This window comes from Pleurodeles waltl, chromosome 9 (genome assembly GCF_031143425.1).
Source record: "Pleurodeles waltl isolate 20211129_DDA chromosome 9, aPleWal1.hap1.20221129, whole genome shotgun sequence".
NCBI classification, from domain to species: Eukaryota; Metazoa; Chordata; class Amphibia; order Caudata; family Salamandridae; genus Pleurodeles; species Pleurodeles waltl.
In genome coordinates, this window is record NC_090448.1 from 1,098,494,815 (window position 1) to 1,098,519,672 (window position 24,858).

Sequence of the window (24,858 nt, forward strand, 5' to 3'; positions counted from 1 at the left end):
CTGATAATACATTTAAAATGTTTTATCATAAACCTATTGTAGACGTAGCTTCAGTTGTGGTGGATCAGCTTTGAACTAGCATAATCCGAAACCTCTGGTCCTGACATAGAATGACATTTGTTTCTAGCTTGCGCGTCAAGAGTTTTCACTTCTATTAAGGACACAGAGGCGAGGATTATCCCCACCCTTATGTGATATGTATTTAAGTAATATTTAGTTAATTTATTAAAGTATAAAAATTGGTGAGGCATATTTGATATCTGTATCTAACAAGATTTCCCTCCCATTTAGACATTCTATAGGAGACACCACCAATCTGTTTTTTCTTGATTAGGTTCTGATACCAAGAATGCATTAGGATTTGATGTTCCTATGACCAGATCAGCTGGACTGTGACCAGTTGGAGTCCTAGACGAAGTTTGTGGTTGGATTGAAGATTCGATTATTCAGGTTGTTTTGTTGTGTTATTGCAAAGAAAGAGGAAGGGCTTAAGAGTCACATACATTTATATAGACTGTAGACCAGGGATTGGTCGGATTGAACTACTGGGATTGTTGGGTGTTGTAGTTTTTTTGGTTAACTAAACGTTTATTGGCTGTTGTGTTCTTTCAGTAAAGAAAGAGAAAGCATAATCCACACCTCTGTGTACATAATAGAATTGAAAATTCTTGACGCGCAAGCTAGAAATTTTTTAATTGCTCTAGCACCGTAGCCCATGGCTGTATCATGATGTTTTCAGCGCTGCACCTGCGCAGAAGGGAGCTGTGCACTTCTTTTTGGCATCTTCAGCGCGTCCATTAATTTGAAATATCTCCGAGTTACAGCAGGTATGTCTGACAGCAGAGCTCCGAAACAGAGACAAATACTACCTTGTGTTTCAAAGGTTAGCTGTCGGCTGAAGCGCAGAATGCGGTATCGTATATCCATGGTGGTCAATTCACCTAAATGCCACGGGTAGCAGAAGTGACATCACACGCCATTGAATCTTTACTCTGACTCACTGCAAACAACATACATTTAAAAGCATTTTTTTGCTTACTTTAAGTGACAGATAGTAGTGAATATTATTCACTATTTTCTGAAATAAAAACCATGATAGAAAACCAGGAAAATGGTGCCCCAACCGACATCCATTAGGACAAGCTACCCTTGTGTTCCAGGCACTGATTTTGCCACCTCTGCCTATGAGGTCACAAAGGCAGTGCTAGAGGTCGCAAGCAGCAAGCCAGGGGTCACAGCTGACCCCCCTGGTGACCACTAAATGACATGCATGTGTAAATCATACAGCCCAAGGTGATACTGAGCCATCTGTGCAGACTGTTGTGTGAAATATATCATGATGTTGAACTAAAAAAGGGAAATAATCACAGCACTGAAGCACAGCCCACCCAAGACGCACTACAGGTCAAATGCACAGAGCTGTTCCGTTGTTTTAGCCAAGGTCCAACTGACCATACAGGTGTGTCCCCGGGAGGCTGGCAGGATTGGGGAGGTTGAAGGGGTTGGGGGTTGAAGGGGGTGGGGGGCAGGGAAGAGGACGGTTTTGTTACAGGTTTGGGGGTCGGTTTTGTAGCAGTGCAGTACTTTTAAAAGCACTGCAGAGTTCCTTGTAGATCCAACAGTTTTCGGGCAATAATACAAGCGCAAAGAAAACTCTGGTGATTAATGTACCCGCTGGAGCGCAGAGAGTTTAGTATAGTTGCAGTTTTGACTCATATAAGTTACTGCAGAAGGTTAATAAGCCTGCTACAAAGGCAGTGTACTATGCAGATCAAAGAACATTATTTTATGTGCATAGCTCAGCTGGATACTGCTTTAGTCACAGAGGCCCTTTTGTTACTGTGCAGTTCATAAGTTTGTCATAATCTAGCACAGTGAGCTATTAACTGCCATCAAAGAGCTGCGTGCAAACTGCCTGGTACAGGTTAGAAAGTTATGTTTTTCCCCAGTCTTTCATTATCCTTATTTTGCTAGAAAGGGTTTGTTTTGGTAGAAATACATTATTAGTAAAGTCAACCTTTACCACTGTTTTATGTTCTGAATCCTGAGTTTGTGCTTCCCCAGACCAAGCACTATTAAAAAAAATGCCTACCAGTATGGATGACTTGTGAATCATACACCTTGTAGTCCCCTTTGCCAACATTTTCTATGGAGTGATCTACACACGTGTGATTCACTGACTTCATAATGGTGTGGAATGTAAAGTGCTCCAACACCCTATGCTGGTAAGAGAGGAGCTATAAGACAAATCAAATACGTGTTAGAGAGGGGCTATGGAGAGACGAGAGGCACTATTAGAGGGTGATGGTGAGACAATCATTGAAGAGCCCCACAAAAGATTGCCATATCCTGGTGCACTGTAAGGCATCATTTAATATGGTTTAAAAACAAATACTATAGAATATATAATGAAAAATGTGTTGTAACGAAACGCTTTTGCAATTTTTCCAAACATTTCTTGGGAAGGGGAGCACCTCCAACCCTAATTGTAGTGGTCAGGCTCACTAGATATGCATACTATGCCAGGGCTGCTTTGGGTTCCCAGTCCAGACCTGGCGTTTAGCGGATTCTCTGGAAGAATCTTTAGCTGAAAGTAGGTCTGAAAAATAACATTAGCTGTGGTGCATACTCAGGGAATTATAAAACAATGCTATTCCTTTTTGCAGTATATGTTGCATGTTACTGGGCTACGAAAATACAGTATTGTACATTATGAAACCTTTATTAGTTAATGCACTGCAGAGATCTGTGTCTGAGCCAGAGAGCCACAGAACTGAATCCTGGTTGATGAAGTGGAGAATAGTGATTTGTGTATGTTTAGTGCTACAAGGTCCCAGTCTGAGACAGAACGCATTGTGAATATAGTTCATTATTTTAGACCTGATTTACACACAGTATAAGATAGCCTGCTATAAAATGCAGAAAGCAATTTAAGATAAAAATAAAAGTGCTTCCAAAATAGATATTTTAGTAATACAATCTGGGCAAGTAGTGCAGTTTTTTTTTAAACTGTCCTTAAAAGCACACACTTCACAGCCTTGCACTACCACTCAAAGAGAATAAATCTGTGTTATCAGAAAGCTTCAAGTGATTCCATCAATAAAAGCCGATACCGGCTTAAGAGCACCCTTTACATTTGCAGATGGACCAGTTACACACATTTACATTTCTTTCAGGCAAGCAGGCACCCTGGCTTGTTTAGCTGTCTGCCCCTCTCTAGGTCCCAAAGCACAGATAATTCACTGCCATGCACTTCAGCTGAAGAATTCAACTGTCCGAATTAACTGTCCCAGGAGAGTTTTTTGTTTTCACAAAAAGTAGGGAAACTGTTTTTGTTAAATTAATAAAGTATGGACACATTATGGTCAAAGCGGGCAGGATTTGAGGGACACAGACAGACACAACACACATTGTTGGACTGGGCTATAGGGCAACCGGTCAGTGCCAGAATGGCCTGTTTGACAGGTCAGTCTGTGGGCCAGTTTTGTGACTGAGTGGGCAGGTTATGTACATCATTTTAACACGACTAGGAGCCAGCAGCAGGCGGCAGAATGCAAGAGACAGTAGGTTGCACTGGATACAAAGTGCAACAAAGGTCAGGAAGAGCACATGGTATCAAAGGAGATGTATCACATCCTATTGCTTGTGCAGCAGCGAACGGTGTAGTTGTCATTTGAAAATAAATTAACTCCCACCTGCTCCGCAATTGCTGCCACATAGACACTTTCCCCAGATTTCCCACTCTTTGGTTCCACAGTGCCCTATTCGCTCTTGGTGCTGAATGCGCCAATGAATGCCCATTGCTAAACCCACCTTGAAGCACCTAACTGGATGGATGTGTATGGGTGGGGCCAGGTGGCAAACAGGCTGCTGTTGTCTGCATAGAACATATACTGCAGAGGTGTAATGGAAGAGGTCCTGATGACCGGATCAGTAAGCCAGTGCTGTAGGGGGGACGCCTGACACAGTATACAAGCCAAGCAGACCAAAAAAGGAGTTTGGTTGACTTTTGCTAATGAGGGTGAATTTTAGAGGAGGTAGAAGAAATAAAGACTAGGGACTGCAGGACAGCATAATGACAAGTGTGAAAGAGGGCCCAGCAGTGTCTGAGGAGCTGTTGGGTCATCAGAAAGGGTAAAAACAATACAAAGCAAAAAATAATATAAAAAGTCACATTAGGCTGTAGGTTCTTGGCACCAACAGGTACTACTTTTTCTGCGGGTGATGACATTGTGCTTGGGAAGAACACCATCACTCAGACAAAAGAATCAATAGCTCAAGTGAGCTGACGCACCGGTCATGTCGTAATCTGTGTTGACAGGAAGAAAAATGTGAATATTCCACTCCATCATACTAAGCCCCCCTTTCTACTACTCTCTCGCCCAGTAAGAAATACTGACCAATCACAAGTTTAAGCTGCTGTGATGCAGGTGAAGGGCAGTGAGCCTTCTGTTCCTGTGCCTTTCTCAGACCCGGGGTAGTTAGGTCAGTGCCGAGGGTACCAAATGGCAAGGCAAGAGTGACAACTGCCACCACTGGTCACCCCACAAACATGGGGCGAGCAAGGAAACAATGGCATTCTTATTTCACAACCAACAGTTTATGAGATAAGAAGCATGCAGAGAGGGAGGCATTCGCTTTAGTTGGAAGCACCGTATATGTTGCATACAACAGATACAAGGGCAGTACTTACAGCGCAACTTGTTGCTGCGGCTGTTAAGTGGCTCGGAACCACCATCTGTGCTCTTCCCATTATCTTCAATGGGGCGGAAATGGGCCAGCGTCCTCATGAAGCCACGGAAATTCACCTGGTCCTCCCTGAAAAAAGCAAGAGAAGGGTTTATATAAAGGCAGAATTCCAGCAATCAAGAACATCCAAACCTAATTGGAACAGATTAATGGTGCTGCAGATGGGAAGGTGATGGCACAAACCTGAATAAGTACAAATAAAGACATGAATGAGGTTGTCAAAAACAGACAAATAGGATTAGTAGATTGTTGTATTGCCCGTCTTATTTCTGCTTTTGTACTCCCACATTTCTCTGTGTGCTCATTGTCATTTCAATATATAGTGGAGAAGTGTGGCACAATGGTTAGAGCGGCAGACCCTGAAGCTGAGATCTGGCTCAAGACCAGGGTTCAAGTCCCGCTTCGGCAGGTCTTGGGCTCAATTCCCTTGGACCAGATAATTCTCGCCTCGGTGCCTAATCTAATTAATGGGTCCCACTCTGCAACTCTGGGCAATAGCTTGCTTAATCTCCACAACGGCCCCAACAGCGCTTGGATGCCTGGCTTCACCCTGGGGGTGCCCAGCAGTGGGCACCTCACAGGGAAAAGCCAGGAGGGGTTCCATAGCGGTAGGAGTACAGCGCCTTGAGACCCTAACGGGTGAGTAGTGCGCTATACAAGTGCAAATTTACAATTTATATTTACGAAGCAGGTTTTTGTTTCCAATCTAATTAGTATCCACAGAATAGCAATATTTTAATATAGACAGCAATAGAACATGTCATATCCATGCAATATGATAGTTAGAGGAAAGAGAATAACTTTAGAAGGATTTGCAAGGCAATCCACACGTTTCTATTAACACCTTGCAGTACAGGGCTCTTTTTTCTCATAATAACGTTCAAAAATAGTACATAAAGTCAGTGAGAAAGCCTCTATGTGAGAGAGATCTCAAGTATTCTAGAAGGAGCATTTACGACAAACTGAGTCAAAGCACAGTCGTACTTACTATCTGGTTTGTATAAGTAGCAGCAACCCGTCCATACGGGCTGAGGGGGCACGAAGAGTGTCTGTCTCGTGGCTGATCACATGTCAGCTTAACAAACACTTTTCTTGTTCAGGACAGGCAGCCAGTGTAGGAAGCTGACCTGGTGTGTGGTGAGCACCTATGGTGTTATCACCCTATACCAGGTTCAGGTATCCGCTATTAGTGAGGTGTAGTTAGTGTCTAGAAGCCAGACTCTCTGGAGGCAGCTGTGGATGAGCAGCCAAGGCTTATCTAGGAGACATACAAAGCTCATGCAATACCACTTATAGTCGCACAGCACTTGCACACATGAAAGAACTACACAGTGTTACAAAAATAAAGGTACTTTATTTTACTGACAAATGTGAAAATACTATATAGGCAATACTCTACACACAGGTGAGTAGATACACTATGATATACTCCTTAGTTGTTCGGAATGAGCATAGAAAGTAATAGAAAACAGTGCAAATAACAATAGTGACCCCCATACTAAAACAAAATGGAATGCGAATAATGGACCCTCACCCAGGTAAGTGGAATCTGTAGAGGGGGACTGGAGGAACTAGGAACCCCAAAAGGTAAGTACCAGAGTGCCCCCCAGCGACCAGGAGAGTCGAGGTAAGTACCTGGTTTTCCCAAAACCACATAGAAACTTTGGAGAAGGACTGTGCAAGACCCAAGCAAAACTGCAAGAAACAGAAGACAAATCCAGACAGAAGAGGACCTGCAAATGAAGGGGACCAAGTCCAGTTCCAGTTAGAGCTGGAGTGTCCGGTTGGGGCAGGAGCCACTACCCACCCTTCTGGAGATGCAGGATCAGGTCGACGGTGAAGACCAGGAGTCGGCTACGCAGCACAGGAGCAGAGGAAGAGTTCCAGAAGCGATGCAGTCCATGTCCCACGTCGGAAAAAGAGTTGCAGTCCGTCAGTGCTGTGGAAAAAACACCAACAAGCCTTGGCAAAGGCAAAAGTTGCAGATGAGGATTTGCAAGGCCGCCGGGGACCAGGAAGGTCCGAGGGGACTCAACCCAAGGAGGGGAGTCCCAGGCATCCCCTAGCAGGCAGGAGAGCAAGAAATCGTGGACGCAGCCCCCACAGGCAACTCACAGGCAGCAGGCACAGGAGTCGCAGTGAGGCCCACTAAGCACACCTGGAAAGGAGTCCCATGTCACTGGAGCAGCAGCCAGGAGACCACGCGTTGCAGCAAGAAGGGCCGGAGGCCGGGGCTATACGGAGCCTGAAGATCCCTTGGAAGAGGAACCAACAAACCTTGGTAACTGCAAGAGTCGCAGTGCACAGGGGTACTGTCCTGCAAGGAGAGACTTACCACCTCCAAAGTTGGATAACACGTAGAGGGGACCACTCAGGACCACTTGTGTTGCAGGATCCATGCAGAGTTGCAGGACAGAGGACCCACGCAGCCGGTTGTCGTTGCAGTTGGTGCCTGCAGATGCAGGAGAGTGACTCCTTCACTCCAAGGGAGATTCCTTCTTGCATATTGGTGCAGACTGAAGACTTGCCACCCTCAGAAAATGCTTAGCCAGGGAAATGTTACAGTTGCTGAAAGGAGCAGAAGAAATAATGCTGCAGAGCAAAGTTGTCGCTGAAGCTGCAGATTGTACATTCCTTTTAAGTCTAGTTGCGGTTTCAGTGGCCAGAAGTCGAAGTAAACATTGCAGAGGAGTCCTGCTGGAATCTTGCAGGTTGAATCTGAGGAACCACCCAAGAGGGAGACCCTAAATAGCCCTGGAAGGGGGATTGGGCTCCTAGCAAGGGGACCACCTATCAGGAGGGGGCTGTGATGTCATGTGCCTGACCTCAGATGCTCCCAGAGGCTTCTGCCCACCTTGGATTCAAGATGGCAGAATCAAGTCACGGAGCAGACTGGTTTATGCAAGGAGGGCACCAAATGAGTTCTTCAAAGCATTCCAGTGGCTTGGGGAGGCTACACCTCCCAAGCCATGTAACACCTATTTCCAAAGGGAGAGGGTGTTGCCTCCCTCTCCCAAAGGAAATCCTTTGTTCTGACTTCCGGGGATTGAGCTGTTCAAGCAGCAGGAGGGCAGCAACCTGTCTGTAGGTTGGCAGCAGCGCGGGCTGCCCAGGAAAACCCTGCAAACAGGTAGGAACAAAGCTGAGGGTCCACTAAGCAGCCACCAGAGTGAATGGAATTGTATAACCAATACTAGCAACAGTATTGGGGTATGATTCTGACATGTTTGATACCAAAGATGCCCAGGTTCGGAGTTACCATTATGTAGCTGGACATAGGTAGGCCTATGTCCAGTATACAGGTAAAATGGCTTCTCTACACTCACAAAGTCCAGGAAAATGGAGCTGGAGTTTGTGGGAACACCTCTGCTCATGCACAGATACTTTCACCCTGCCTTCTGGGCTAGGAGGGCCTGCTATAGGGTTGACTTATAGTGACCTGGTGCAGTGACCAGTAGTGAAAAGGGTGAATGCACCATTTCACGCAGGCTCCTATGGCAGGCCTGCAAACACACTTTGCATGGGCTCCCATGGGTGGCATAATACATGCTGTAGCCCATGGGGAAGCCCTGGTGCTCCAATGCCCTGGGTACCTAGGTACCATAAACTAGGGACTTATATGGGGGCACCAGCATGCCAATTGTGGGGTGTAAAAGTTAGAAACAACCATATCCAGAGGGAGAGAGCACAGTTACTGGGGTCCAGGTTAGCAGGATACCAGTAAACACAGTCAAAATACACTTACATCAGGCAAAACGTACGGGTAACCATGCAAAAAAGAGAGTACTTTCCTACAGCCAGGAGCGAGACATGCACTAAATGTGCAGGTTCCTTGAGCTGAAGTTTGCCAGGCTGCGGATTTCACAGCCCTGTGGATATGACCGCCTAAGCCTAGCAAAAGTGCCTCAAGGCTCTCCCCCTCGTGACAAGGGGAAGCGTAACTCATTGCCTCAGACCTGGGAGCTTCAATTTTAAGCCCTGATGTGCCCAGGGCCAAATGTCAATCAGTGACACCTCGTCACACAGTGGACGGGGTCAGCAGTCTTGCTGACCCCCACCTCACTTTGGCTGAGCCAATGAGGGAAGGCAGCAGTTTCAACCCTCTGGGAACCTCCAATGCTTGAGACTGCTACCTTTCCTTATTGACTGACATAGCCAATGAGGGAATGCAGCAGTCCCAACCCTCCCGGGACCTCCAAGACTTCTCTGTTGGAAGCTGCTGTTGAGATAAGTTATGTGTTTTTTGTTTGGTGCATGCGTGCACGTATGAAGGTATGCGCATTTGTTAGTGAGTGTTGTGAATGGGTGTGTGCACGACTGTGTCAATGAATGGGTGTGACTGAGGTGTATGTTGCCCTCACCCCACTTCCCTCCCTGGTAAAATTACCAGCCACTACTGATAAGTAGTAGTCAAAAAAAAAAAATTCGACCATAAACAGCAAAAATACAAACGTCAATAAAACCAGTTTAAAAAGTGGTTACAGTTCATACAATTTAAGATGGCTACAGTCTATATACAAAGTTGATCTAGACAAACACTGCTTTTAAAAACCTTCTTAATGCACAGGCAACAAAGTAATATTGCATACTGGAAATTAGCTTAATTGCATCACTCCTTGACCAGGCCCAACATTTAAATAGCACGTCTTGCAATAATAACATATTTACAATCAAACAGATTACACACATTAAAATTCTATTTCCTTAAACCCCATGCACATTGAGTGTCCCTGTCCACTAAATGCTCAGCAATATCTGTACTTGCACACACAGTTAAAAAAGCCTGATCGAAACTTTAGTAAATTCATATGCATATGGTGACTGGGTAACTCTGATACATAAGGATAAAGTAAAGTCTCTTGCCTGGAGTCTAACAATCTACCATGGCAGTCTTTGTTCCTAAATATCTCAAATCACTAAGACACGATTCTCTTAAGCACATTTATTTTAGTACTTTATTGTCAAACATTGAAGGTATTCAACATTATAATCCTCAGAATTAAGAATTTTGGCAATTTTTGTGAGTTTATCCCTTATTTTTTTAGCCAACTGTATTTTACTTAAACAAAATTCCTAGTTTATGGAGTTGATTTTTTGTTTTCCTAGGAGAAGAAAATAGCTTATACCAAAAACACAAACCTAAATTCATTGCTACATAGTGCACGTATGAAGGTATGCGCATTTGTTAGTGAGTGTTGTGAATGGGTGTGTGCACGACTGTGTCAATGAATGGGTGTGACTGAGGTGTATGTTGCCCTCACCCCACTTCCCTCCCTGGTAAAATTACCAGCCACTACTGATAAGTAGTAGTCAAAAAAAAAAAATTCGACCATAAACAGCAAAAATACAAACGTCAATAAAACCAGTTTAAAAAGTGGTTACAGTTCATACAATTTAAGATGGCTACAGTCTATATACAAAGTTGATCTAGACAAACACTGCTTTTAAAAACCTTCTTAATGCACAGGCAACAAAGTAATATTGCATACTGGAAATTAGCTTAATTGCATCACTCCTTGACCAGGCCCAACATTTAAATAGCACGTCTTGCAATAATAACATATTTACAATCAAACAGATTACACACATTAAAATTCTATTTCCTTAAACCCCATGCACATTGAGTGTCCCTGTCCACTAAATGCTCAGCAATATCTGTACTTGCACACACAGTTAAAAAAGCCTGATCGAAACTTTAGTAAATTCATATGCATATGGTGACTGGGTAACTCTGATACATAAGGATAAAGTAAAGTCTCTTGCCTGGAGTCTAACAATCTACCATGGCAGTCTTTGTTCCTAAATATCTCAAATCACTAAGACACGATTCTCTTAAGCACATTTATTTTAGTACTTTATTGTCAAACATTGAAGGTATTCAACATTATAATCCTCAGAATTAAGAATTTTGGCAATTTTTGTGAGTTTATCCCTTATTTTTTTAGCCAACTGTATTTTACTTAAACAAAATTCCTAGTTTATGGAGTTGATTTTTTGTTTTCCTAGGAGAAGAAAATAGCTTATACCAAAAACACAAACCTAAATTCATTGCTACATAGTTCCAAGACATCAAATTAGTTTCCACACCTACCACCTGAATCATTAGGCATTTTCTTTTACATCTTTCCCTGTCATAACTATTGCCCAAGCATAATATTTCTGCACCATATAACAACTGAAGTGGCACCATGGCTCTATAGGCTTGCATAAGAACACCAGGAAAACACAGACAAAGATTGACCTTGCCTTCGGACTGGAAAATGTGAAATATGAGCAGGTATGAGTGAGTGACAGTTAGAAAAATCCTATTTTTGACAATATTTTAATGCCAATATAGACATTAACTGCATCTAGAAAAGAAAGGATTACATCTCATATTTCATCCCAAAACTGCAAATTAATGTTACTTTTTATATTGTATTGAAATGCATTGCTTTTATTTTTACTCACCATAATGCGAATATCTCAGTCGCTCTAGTTCATATATTCTGCACTAAAACCGGGCTGTATATATATTTCTTGTATGAGTAAAAAGAACAGACGATGGACGGAATGCTGAACAATGCAAACATTCACCCGCAGCCAGAAAGATCTGGGTTTAATCCATCATTTGTTTGCCTATCACACCACCCCAGTTTGGACCCAGCCATATGCGAATTAGTGTTGACCCTGTTCCCCCTGTTCCCCCTGTTCCCCCTGTCCAGCCCAAACTGCCAGGCCAGGTCCTCCCTTGACCGGAACAAGCATCCTTGGACCGGTTTCAGGGTATCACCCCTCAACAGCCAGGCTAGCTTGAATCCCGTGGAGCAGTGAGCATGGGACCCACATCTGGGAATACCCTTCCCACTTAGGGGGACAAAAGCAAAAATAACAGATGATGAACAGAATGCTGAACAATGCAAACATTCACCCCCATTCACAAAGATCTGGGTTTAATCCATCAGTCTTTTTGCCCACCATACCACCCAGTTTGGACAAAGCCATATGCAAATCAGTCTTGACCTTGTTCCCCCTGGGAACAGTCCAGCCCAAAATCCCTTTTGGGATCCAGTCGATGAAGTCTCTTGTCCTCTTTCAAGGTGTGCAGTGGAGCAAAGAATGTCTGAACGGTAACAGTTTGTCTGACATGAAATTGTATCACTACCTTCGTCAGAAACGCACTTTGGGCTCTCAACTCCAGTTATTCTAGAAAAAATTTGAAATAAGGTGGCTGGACCGAGAAGACCTGAAGCTCACTCACAACAAGCTGAAGTCATCACAACAAGATTCTGCCAAGCGGTTCATGAACGGGGAGATGTCTTGATGACTCAGTCACTTCCAGAGGCTGAGACCCCCTCTGGCCCCAGTGAGACTTCAGGTTCCACAGTACAGCCCTTATGCCACCTCGCATAGTCAACATACAGGATGGCTGGAGGTCCAGAAGTCTTAGGGCCACTCTCATGGAGATACAGGACCAGGGCGGAGAAATTAGGATCATTGCCACCATCCAGGCCGGCTCCGATGAACAGGAGCTTCTCTGAAGGAGCCAGGTGCGTCTTTGGCATGTTTATAATGAACTCCAACGATGCTAAAGGCTCACCATTGTCTGGAGGTGGTCTCCGACTAACTAAGATGAGCCCGCTTTCAACAGCCAGTTGTCAAGGTAAGGAAAGACTGGTATATCAGATTTCTGAAGCAGTGGTTCGACCATCACTATCACTTTCGTGAGTACCCAAGGGGCACTGGTGAGGCAGAAAGGGAGAACAGTAAACTGAAAATACTCCTGCCTACTGTGAACCATAGATAGCACCTGTGGGCCTGCGGGACATGCACAAGAAAATAATCGTCCTTCAGGTTCAATGCCACTATCCAGTCCACTAGATCTAGGGCAAAAAGAACCTGAACCACAATGAGCATCTTGAATTTGTTATTTTGCAGGAAGGCATTTAGAAGGAGATGATCTAAAAAAGGACAAAGGCCTCTGTGGGCACAAGGAAATATCTGAACTAATGTCCAATCCCTACTTCCAAGGCCATCACCCTTTCTATGGTTCCTTTGGCCAAAAAAACGTTTCCCTTTTGACGCAAAACACACAGGTGGTCCTCCGAAAGTCACTTTGATGTAGATGGAAGGTGTGGCAGCCTGAGAAGACATGGCAAGGCTTAGCCCCGTTGGATGATTTGAAGTACTCATTTGTCAGATGTGATGTTCTGCCACACCTGAAGAAAGGGGCAGATCCTGCCTCCTACTGGGTGGTTATGTGCCCTAAAGGCATACTAATAATCATAAGGATAAAGTAAAGTCTCTTGCCCGGAGTCTAACAATCTACCATGGCAGTCTTTGTTCCTAAATATCTCAAATCACTACGACACGATTCTCTTAAGCACATTTATTTTAGTACTTTTTTGTCAAACATTGAAGGTATTCAACATTATAATCCTCAGTATTAAGAATTTTTGTGAGTTTGGGGCCATATGTACAAAAGCTTTTTCCCATAGACACAGAATGGGTAAAATCCTTTGGTACATCTGGCCCTTTATCCCTTATTTTTTAGCCAACTGTATTTTACTTAAACAAAATTCCTAGTTTATGGAGTTGATTTTTTGTTTTCCTAGGAGAAGAAAATAGCTTATACCAAAAAAACAAACCTAAATTAATTGCTACATAGTTCCAAGACATCAAATTAGTCTCCACACCTACCACCTGAATCATTAGGCATTTTCTTTTACATCTTTCCCTCTCATAACTATTGCCCAAGCATAATATTTCTGCACCATATAACAACTGAAGTGGCACCATGGCTCTCTATAGGCTAACTAAAGAGGTTTTCTGGTGGTTGCCAAAGGGGAGACTGACTCAGACGTGCGCTGTCCCTGATGGCCTAGGCACTGTCGGTGTTACGGCTCAAACTCCAAAAGGGCTGGATGGCCTGTTGTACCACTGGTGGAGCCTGGCGTCAAGCCTCTTGTATATCCTTGAAAAAGGTAAAACTGTTAAGGAGACTGCCGAACTGGTACCCAAAGGCTCAAGGAGTGTGCCACAGCCAACCTCTTGTCAAAACGCACCAGGTCAGAGTAAGCCTTTTCACCAAACACATGGAATACATAAAAAAGCATGTCTATTAGGCATGCCTGTACATCTCAGGAGTCAGAAGGATTTAGTAATGGCTGCACCAGGTTGGGATCAGGGATTGGATTCTGTTGCGGTCGGGATGAATTCGGATTGGAGACCGTAGGTTGTGCATCTTCCTCTGGCATTGGTGCTGGACTCGAAGGGACAGGCGCCGATCACACCACTGCAAATTGATTCTAAAAAATGAAGTTTTGGTCCCAGTGTCTTTGTTTACAGGGTGGCGTCCTGGGCTACAAAATGTTCATCTACCAGACAACTCAAAGTGTCTGGTTGTGAAAGACCTTTTGTGAGCTTCCCAGAAACATACAGCACGCTTATGGCCTGCCCAGTGCTAACCATAGTTTGGCTTTATGTTACTCACATTTGCTTGCTGTTTCTTCAATGGTGTGCCTTCCTTCTAGTGTTTGTCCCTCTCCTGGGGTATAGACTCTATACCAGTGGTTCCCAACCTTTTGACTTCCGTGGATCCCCACTTTATCATTACTGGAACTCGGAGACCTTCACTGAATCAGTATTGGAATCCGGGGAACCCCCCCTCCCCCCCACTGAGTCATTACTAAAAGCTGGGGACCTAATCTGTTAATATTTTTAAATTTTCGAATCAGTCGCGGAACTCGTGAGAAGGCTTTGCGGACCCCCACGGGTCCCAGGACCTCAGGTTTGGAACCACTGCTCTAAACTATCCTTTTGATTGGCTGACTTGTTTCATTCTACTGCTCACTTTTAGGGACATACTTTTTTAGGTTGTGCCTACCAGACAGTGACAGGTGATTCACAACTAGACAGTGCAAACTGTCTAGTTGTGAGTTACTTGTCACTCATTTGCTTGCTTCTATCTGATGGCTTTCCTTGTACATCTTGTGTTTGTTTAATCCCCCCCCCCACCCCCCCCGGACCATATCATCTTTTCAATCCTTTTGGCTGGATGACTTATGTCATTCCGATCTTCACTTTTTGTAAACTACTTTTTTTCTTCTTAGTTCAGCCCTCCTGTTTGTGTTGCTCTCAATTCCCCCCTTCCAAAATACCCACCCCTTGCTCTGTGTTTTCGCTATATTGCGGTTTCTTGTTCTTTCCCCATGTACTTCTCTACTGTGTCCTGCAGTCCCTGTTGCCGTCTCCCTCGTGTGCTTCTTAACCAATGCCCCATGTTGTTGTAACCATTGTGTGCTTCTCTCTCCATCCATGTCGCGATCTCTCTTGTGCCCCCATAAATTGCCCATTGATTCCCTGCCCCTCCCCCCCCCCCCAACTGGCTTCCCCCACTCACTCCTCCGTTGCACCCACCCATGCCTGTCGTTCTTTTTTAACTATAGATTGTGAGGAAGGGCCAGAGATCAAACTGCTGCCGGCCCTTCAGAGCACAATTAGAATCATTTTAGATTGACAATATTTTTTTTTAACGATCAATTTGGGTTGGTAAAAATTTTTTTTAAAACAACATGCTTGCATCTTCGTGTCTTTAATTTTTTTGGATATTGGCAAAAATGCTTTTGGATGATGCTGTACAGTTCTGTATGTGAGTTTTCAAATGCTTGTCTCTAGCTAATGCCAGTGATCAACTGTCTTACTTAGGTAGAGATACTGCTTGCATACTCTATATGCAGCAATCACAGGAGTCCGTTTCAGCAAGTAAGAGGCTATAAGAAGTCTAATATCATGAATGTTTTGTGACATTAAAGAACAGAAACTGGGAGCTCTTTTTGTGTGGGGGGGGTGGGCAACTTAGATGACTACTTTTGAAGAACACTGAAAATGCTCTACCTTGCGCCACCGTAAGGAAGAATCCTTGCAGTTCAAAAGTACACGTGTGCTCTAACGTGCAATCGTTTTTGCGTGATCAGACCACGGTAAGCAAAGTGTTATTCAAAGTGGCTAAAAGAATCAAAGCAGCTAAAAGAAGCAAAGCAGCTAAAAGAAGCAAAGCAGTCAAAAGTAACAAATGACTATCCTTAACAACTTTCAGCACTCATGGTGTACTACAACATAAAGAAAGAATCATTGGCAGTGCCGATAGAGCTGGCTTCAAGGGAATGTTGCATGGTAATGTGAATCAATACTACTAAATAGCATAGGAATACATTTGCATTTGTGTGGAAGTAGAACTGTAGAATAATGTTGGTGTAGGTTAAAAGGTCAGGTGACAGTTGCACTGTTAAACTAGGCTTAAAAATCCAGGTGAAAAGTGTCCCCCTCCCATTAGTGCTACTGCCAGAGAGAAACAACATAAACGATCTAGTCATGTAAGACACTAATGACACGTACGTGCTCCTGAAAGTATTCAAGCTCAGGCAGCTGGATAAACAAAATGGTCACAACTGCAGGGAGGGCAAGCCCCTTTTTGTGGAAGCACACTACATCTGCCCAATCAAAATATGTACTCCTGGCTCCTAACATGCGGGCTGAACAAGAGCCCCTCTCTAGTGATGCTCTCATAATTGTCTGGTGACGGCTGACCTGTCAAGCCAGACCATAAAAACCTCCCATAACTGCTTGTCGATGGCTGCCATTAAAAGACACTGACATTTTGAAACTTGGTTCATTAGTAGTGGAACCAGAGAAGGCACATCACGAACAGTTCAGGTGAGTCAGACTTGCGTCTGTTGAGGAGAGCACTAGTGGACGTCTGAAACTGGGAGACCAGGGTAGGAAGTCCAAAACACCCCTTTAACTGTGGTTACAGGTGCCTGTGAAAGTTCTACAATAGAAAATAGATGTTGTGCTTGCCAGGCTCGCTCTTAGTTCAGCATGAAAGCATACCAAATTCAATCCCCATTCAGTGGGCGGTGGGCCCAGCTTTGAGGACAGATGTGCGTAGATCATGCCTTGCCCCACACTTGAATCCCTCCCACTCGCAGAAACAAGGGCCCTCCCTTTCTGCACACAGTGAGTGCTTAGAGTGCCAGCAGAGACACCTGGGAGTTTTCAAATCTCAAGGACTTCAGTTCTTCTACACTGTGGTTCATAAGGAGACGTAAAAACGTACCTGCCTCCTCTGATGCTACACCAAGGCCTTCAGTTATGTTCAGAACTACTCGATGCAACAGGATGGTGAGTTATTTGTTCTAGTTCTTCTGCTCTCTGCTTTCCCTGTGGTTTAATTTCCCACACACTGGTTTGGTTTGCATGTTGCTCTCACTGGTCTAAGCACAGCTCAATACTACCATGTGGTGCAGTCTGTGCTACAGAAACCGTTCAAATAAATAATGAGGATGTCCGACCTTCTGCAGGTGTTCCTCAAAGCTTCTGTACCTCTGGGGAGGATTCATCAGCTTTAAAAATAGCAAGGTTGAGCTGCCCTGGGGGTACCTCGCATTTATTTCTGCCACAGATAACTCCTGCGTGTGAGTCTGCCCTACTGGTGGGGGTTGCATTACAGGACCCTCAAAACACCTCGATTCAAGCTTTATCACGTTCCTTTATCCTAGAATTAGAATAAATTTGCAGGATCATTTATACCCGATGAAGCATTCCAGTAGAAACAATGATCCATTACAGTATCTAAGAAAGGTAGGCCACAGAGGCCAAAGCAGGATCACCAGGGACCCCACTGGTACAATCAGGAGGCGAGAACACCCAGGCCCCAACAGTCACTAGTAGGAAACAGAGCTTTTGAGCTCCTAAATACTAATGAAGCAACACTTCCTGACAAGCAAGCACCACAGTGTATTTAGATGCTGCATCCAGTGGGCAGGGATAGTATTCCAGCGTCCACCAATATTCACTCAGATCCTAGGCAAGTACACATAGCTGAAGCCCTAATGGCATGCTGTTCATGTTCTACAAAGAGCAACTGGTAGTATGCAGTCACCAGCAAAGAGACAACGGCCCAACAGGGGATCAAAGTCAAAGGAAACAAGCACTGGCAAAGCAAGTAGGTTTCGCCTATGCGAGATATACTGGTTTCGTCAATGTTTTTTTTTTTTTTAAAGGTATGTTGCACAGCCGGAGGAGGGCAGGTGGTGGGGAAAAAAAAAAAAAAAAAACTGTGGCCAGTGGGAGGGGAGGAGGACGGGGGTGGTAAGGAAAAAACAGACAGTAGAAGGAGGGATGGCAAAGAAACAAAGAAACAATGGAAGGATGGCAGAGGGAAAGTAACAAGAGGAAGGAAGTAGCAACAGCAGAAGGAGGGTCAGGGTGAGGGAAAGAGACTGCAGGCACATGCACTGTATGAGAGAGGATGTAAAAAAGTAAAAAAAACAACAACAAAAAAAAGGCACCTGCAGAAGCCTGCAGCCAGTGGAAGGACACTGGCTGCAGACATAAAGCTGTTCTTTGGCCAAGCTCTACAGCAGGGACAAACACGAAGTCCCAGGAGGAAGCCGGAGATGAGGAAGAGGTACTCACCAACAAAAAGCAGGGAAACCAGAGTGACATAGAAGCCAAGTAATGTTAAGTAATGGGCGGGCTCAAAGCCTGGTTTAAGCTTTTCTTGTTGTTGTTAACAATAGATTATGCTGACAGCGCATGCACGCTGTCCAGGCAAAACCTGAAAAGAGGTAGAGATCCAGACACAAACCTTATTCGCTCATATAGTGCTAGGGGTGGGAGGATTTAAGTGGGGAGAGGGGGTGATCAGTTCACACACTTTTTTTTAAAGTGTTCCCTCTCTGGCTGTAGCACTACTAGATCACCACTAATGTTCCTTGAAAACCCCAATATTTTTGTTTCCATGAATATCCAATGTTTTCGGGGAACATTAAGTCTCATAATACTTCTAGTAACAGTAGACTCTCAAAAAAAACAAAAAAACACTGACCTTTCAAGTTCCAGTGGAACCTACTTGAAAAGATGCCCGCCCTTTTAAGACTTTAACTCTGCAATTTGAATAGCACAAGCACAACACAATGATACAGCAGTTCAAATTATACATTTTTATGGGTGAAAACAACATGGGGGTCTGAAATGCACTCCCACTTAAGCGAGTAAGCATAGCCACCTTTTTCCAAGCTTGCAGCTAAGATCTTATAGTCCTAGTGAGAAACCCCTACAGTAGCAGGTTGAAGATTACAAATGAACAAATTGCTGCTGTCTAACTGAGAGGCAGTTTATCTCTGAGCCTCGTCTTAACAGTGGTGCTCGAACAATTTTCAGAATGGCCGGTGCATTCATCACTGTTATATCACCAAAGTCATAAGGATGGTGAAAAATCCAAGTGTCACACAAAGAACAAAGGAGCAATGCCCGATTAGCAGGAAAGTAGTAAGGGGGTGGTATATATCCGCTGGTGCATATAGGAGCACACTGTGGCAAATATATTAACATAGCATAGTATGGTATGGTAGCACACTGTCATTTACACACAGCACATTTTCCATTGAAATGGCCACTAAATTTCCCCAACGTGCAGTTTTACTGATCAAACTATACAGCGCTCACACAATGTCTGGAAATAGTGAGGGGCAAATGATAAATAGTCGCTGAACCCCTAAGTAAATTGTCTTGATTTGTTTTGATCCCATTCAAAATATTTGCTTCCATTACACTTCAGAATTGCAAAAACACTGATTCATTTGTGCTTAACTGCTGGTGTATTTTGAAATATATGAAGAATACATCTATGTGTAGCTAAATTTTGTGTAAGAAAAATATAACATCTTACAGCCTTTCCTTTCATACTTCTTGTACTGATGCAAGATTACCACGTAGTTCACTTTACAAAATCCACTCACTTTGCAGTCAGGAAACGAAATGTAAACACCACATCTCCATGTTCAACGAGTAAGCAGCAATTGGTCAGAAGATGTGGCCTGACATTTGACCTCTTGTTTTGAGCACACAGCAAATGTAACAATAAAGAGACAAAATAGCAAGGCATATTTCAGGGGCGGCCCCTCCACAAGAGCGAAGGAGTGTCGCCCGCTTAAAAAATGTCCCCAGAACTGAAAAATAAAAAATGGTAATAAACTTTCTTTATTACCATTATATTTTTCAGCAACCCGCCCTGAACAGTGTGTCAGGACGGGGTGGAGCAATTGATGCCGAGTGGCAGCAGGGAGCTGTGCACTTGTTTAAGTCCTGTGATGGCCAGCCTGACATGCGCACTTCAAACTTCTCTAACCCAGCGGTCTTAAGACAGCTGGGTTAGAGAAATCACAGGCCTCCAGTGCTCTTGGGAGCGCTGGGAGAGATCACTCCCACCAATCCTGGCACTGCTTTCATGCTGTTTATCAGCATGAAAGCAGCATCAGAACTGGCTTGTGTAGTTTCCTGGGTCCCGTTGCGTGTTGGGAGCCAGGAGAGGAGAGACAACAAAATGACGTCCCAAGGTAAGTGGTGTTTAAAAAAAAAAATATATATATATATTATTGTAAATCCCCCCCACCCCCTTCCACTGTACACACGAGCCAGCCGCCACTGGCATATTTATAGCTTATTCACATTCTGAACTCCAGCATTGTTATTTTGGGGGTGCTGCATCATCGCTACTTCCAGCACCTATTCATCTTATGCGTGATGAACACTTAAATGAGAATAATACTCTCTGCAGGGCTATCATCAGCCCAACAGACCATGATCCTTTTCCCTGGAAGATGAATAACCCACCAGGGCAAACTGAAGAACCACAATCCTGTCATGAGCCCGGCACGCCACCCCAGGCATCCAGGAAGAAGCAGGCCCAGCAACTAAAGTAGTCGCTCTTGAAAGGCAAACACACACAAAAAAAAATCCTTGTAATAATTCAATGATCTTCTACACAGCGTACATCAGAAATGCTTCCAGGGCCTAATCTACTAGTGCCAAGAAGTCAGGTACACCCTCAGGCACTTCTACAGAAACGAAGCCAAGGCTTGCATTGAATGGCAGCACAACCTTCAGATTCTTGCAAAGGTTGTACTGACATTTAAGTAATAATTTGCCATCACCTGGGCAGTCAACCAGTCTCCTCGAGGGGGAGTGAGCGCCAACCTGGATGCCCGCTTTAAAATTTAAAAAGAGATGAGGCAGAAAGCTCGCAGGACAACAAAATGGTTATGGGCAGCTTGGAGTGAAGGACTTTTGGGCTAGATGTCCCCTTGACGAAGACTTAAAGCACACACAAAAGAAATACAGATTGTCACAGTAATTTAGATTCGGAAATGTCACATCACCTCACTATTCCTGCATCAACGCTAAAATATTCACATCAGGGGCTCTGTGCAAGAAACTGATTGACACATCTTTTGAATGAGAAATTTGATAGACAAACAAGACAGTTAACAAATTAAATGCAACATCCTAAAATTCTGAGCCTGAAAAGAAAAAGACAGAGTTACTAAACTGTTTCAGCAATTCCTGTTCTTTATTCCAAATGATAATCTACATCGCCAAAGCAGTGGTGTCCAACCTAGGGCCAGAAAGGCCAAACACATACCATTTACAAACAACAGATACATTTAAACAATTAAAATAAAAGGGAACCAATTTACACAGTCAAAAAAACTGGCATGGATCCGGTCTTCGTGCAAAGGCTCTAATCGGATCCAGAACGCAGCTGCCAGACTGATCCCCGATCTGCTCAAGAGAATCCACATCACCCAGCACCTAAAAGACCTCCACAAGCTCCTGGTCCAGAAGAGATGCCACTTCGCGCTCCAACCTACGCCTATAAAGCCCTCCATGACCGAGGACCAGCCTATTTGAACCAGTGTCTGAACTTCCACTGCCCCAATAGGAACTGCTGCTTTGCACACCTAGACCGCGCACAGATTCCTGGCATATACCGCTGCCACAGAAGAGGACGTGCTTTCTCCCATTTCACCGCCACACTCAACCTCCGCACCTCCCCCTCGCTGACCGAATTCAGGAAGAGGCTCAAGACCTGGCTATTCGAATGAGACACACATCTAGTGCCTGGATACCCTCAGGGGTGACAAGCTGTGCTTAACAAATACTTGATTGATTGAACTAGTTTGAATACCTCCAAAGTAGAGGGACTGAACATGGGTGCGCATCGCTCTGAGCCACATCTGCATAGTCTCCTGTATCCCACCTTTTGTCCCAGAAACAAAACAAGCATTGACTAAGTCCACACCAACAGGGGGATGCCAATGAAGTAAAGGAAGCCAAAGTAATCATGTCTGTGCAGTTGCATGATAGACAAGTCTGGTACTTATTTTAATTTGGGTGTGCTCAAGATTGCCCACAGGGGCCATAAGACATAAGCCATAAGACAGAGGCCAGATTTATCAAGTCTTTTTGCTAGTGCAAAGTTACAAGAAGTGGCACAAAGTCTTGAAAAACTATTTGCTAAAGCAACTTGTGGAAGCCGCAGTTGTGGCTCATATGCCATGGGAAGCCAAAGGTTGTGGGCTGAAGATCCGTGTGCCAATACTACATCGATTCAACCTATGGCACACATACTCTTTATTCCATAGACAAACTGTACCACAGATGCAAACACTTGCCTCTGGAGATGCACAAGCTAAATTATCAGTGACGCCAGGGTGATATTTGCTTATCCACAGGAACCTACTAAACAGGTACCTAGTTAATGTGCTGAGTAACGTTTTCCGTTAAACAGAGTATCATCTCACAAAGAGTTAACTCTCACAAAGGAACTAAGGCTCCTTGAAGTTTGTAATGTAAGAGGCATTTTAAATGCAGGAGAAATGGGCGAAGTTTGCCTGGAGTAAATTCTTTCTTGGGGAGAAAAACCTCGAGAAAGAAACTACCTGCATGGGAAGCCATCCACACCCCCAGCAAACCATCATCAGCCTATTATTTAAATAACATGAAAACACTCAGATTGCATTTACAATCTGAACTCAGACTTTGTCCAACTGTATGGAAGTGGTTTGTAAGACCATCTTCTGAAGTGTAAGAAACTGAAAAATGATTACCTGTCTTGTGAGGTACTGTCATCCCCAAACCTTTCTGTGTGTACATACACACAGTGAATTCATGCTTTTCGACTAACTCATAAGTAACTAACACACACTAAAATAAATATTTTCCATAATGGCAGAGAAACAAATGTCACTAATATGAAATGGTTCAAAATCTAAGAATCACGGAAATTTCCCAGTTACAGCGAATTATGCAACCATGTTCCACTTGTCATGAACATACATGTTGCTCACAGGTGACCTCATATCTACCATCACCAACGCTACATTATCATTTAAAAACAACGCTGAATTTTGGAAAACAACTGTTATTTCAACTTGAAGTCTTAGATGGATTTTTTTTGTAACTACGTCAGCTAATTACTCATGACACGTTTTGATGTACATAAGCAAATGCTTAGAATCTGCCATACCCCTTCTGGGGCACGTTATGATGCACATGAACAAATGCATAGAATCTGCCATACCCCTTCTGGGGCACGTTATGATGCACATAAACAAATGCATAGAATCTGCCATACCCCTTCTGGGGCACGTTATGATGCACATGAACAAATGCATAGAATCTGCCATACCCCTTCTGGGGCACGTTATGATGCACATAAACAAATGCATAGAATCTGCCATACCCCTTCTGGGGCACGTTATGATGCACATAAACAAATACATAGAATCTGCCATACCCCTTCTGGGGCACGTTATGATGCACATAAACAAATGCTTAGAATCTGCCATACCCCTTCTGGGGCACGTTATGATGCACATAAACAAATGCATAGAATCTGCCATACCCCTTCTGGGGCACGTTATGATGCACATAAACAAATGCATAGAATCTGCCATACCCCTTCTGGGGCACGTTATGATGCACATAAACAAATGCTTAGAATCTGCCATACCCCTTCTGGGGCACGTTATGATGCACATAAGCAAATGCTTAGAATCTGCCATACCCCTTCTGGGGCACGTTATGATGCACATGAACAAATGCATAGAATCTGCCATACCCCTTCTGGGGCACGTTATGATGCACATGAACAAATGCATAGAATCTGCCATACCCCTTCTGGGGCACGTTATGATGCACATGAACAAATGCTTAGAATCTGCCATACCCCTTCTGGGGCACGTTATGATGCACATAAACAAATGCATAGAATCTGCCATACCCCTTCTGGGGCACGTTATGATGCACATGAACAAATGCTTAGAATCTGCCATACCCCTTCTGGGGCACGTTATGATGCACATAAACAAATGCATAGAATCTGCCATACCCCTTCTGGGGCACGTTATGATGCGCAAACAAATGCTTAGAATCTGCCATACCCCTTCTGGGGCACGTTATGATGCACATAAACAAATGCTTAGAATCTGCCATACCCCTTCTCTCAGTCTGCTAAGCCCGACCTTAGGTACTGGCGATTGGGACCTGTGCACACGATTTGGCATTTGACTGAGCAAATGATCAATATAAATTCCCTAACTCTTGTTTCCCGTTTATTCGCCATTCTTCATGAGTCCGATATTCCTGGTTTTTCCAGTTGCAAATAAAGGACCTGGCTAAAAGATAATAAGTTTCATTCCGAATAGACAGTGAGATATGCTAGCCTCATAATATACACACATGTAGAGCTAGTTTATGGTGACTTCAAACGTGCGGACCCAGCCAGTTCAAATTTGTCCATTTGATCATTTACAGGATATATCCATTTTCCATTTCAAATCTTTATTTCGGCTACGAGCCATAGAAGTACAACACAATGTGTAAAAGTGTTAAGCAATAAAAACAAACATCATACCAGGTAGATCAATAAAACCTATGTAAATCAAACAGACCAATAAAAAAAATTGAAAATTTGACAGGGGTCTCTAGAAATACCCTAGGCTTCCATAGTGTGCAGATACAGTCTTGGACCACACGTCTCAAAGTGCTAGTGTGTAAGGGGGAACAAAGTGAACAGGATCACCCTGTGTTTTTATGGTATCAGAACCCACATTGGACTTAAACATTCGCCTAGTCCTCTCATCGTTCGGAGGTACCCAGAGACCGCAAACACTACGCTTTGACTTGTGTCGTATCTCAATAAACGAAGGGCCTCAAGATGATGTTTGAACCCCTATGGTTTGGCAAATTTGAAGAATCCATGTTTTTCTCCCCTTCTCAGGT

At 43.9% G+C, this 24,858-nt stretch overlaps 1 protein-coding gene across 1 annotated transcript in view; it reads right to left on the minus strand.

Annotated features, from left to right (window-relative positions):
- CHP1 (calcineurin like EF-hand protein 1) overlaps window positions 1-24,858 on the minus strand; it is a 123,136-nt gene that overhangs the window by 44,024 nt on the left and 54,254 nt on the right. Inside the window, exon 4 of the mRNA XM_069208798.1 lies at window positions 4,694-4,818. Within this exon, the coding sequence (XP_069064899.1) occupies window positions 4,694-4,818 (125 nt within the window). The remainder of the gene's footprint in view (window positions 1-4,693; window positions 4,819-24,858) is intronic.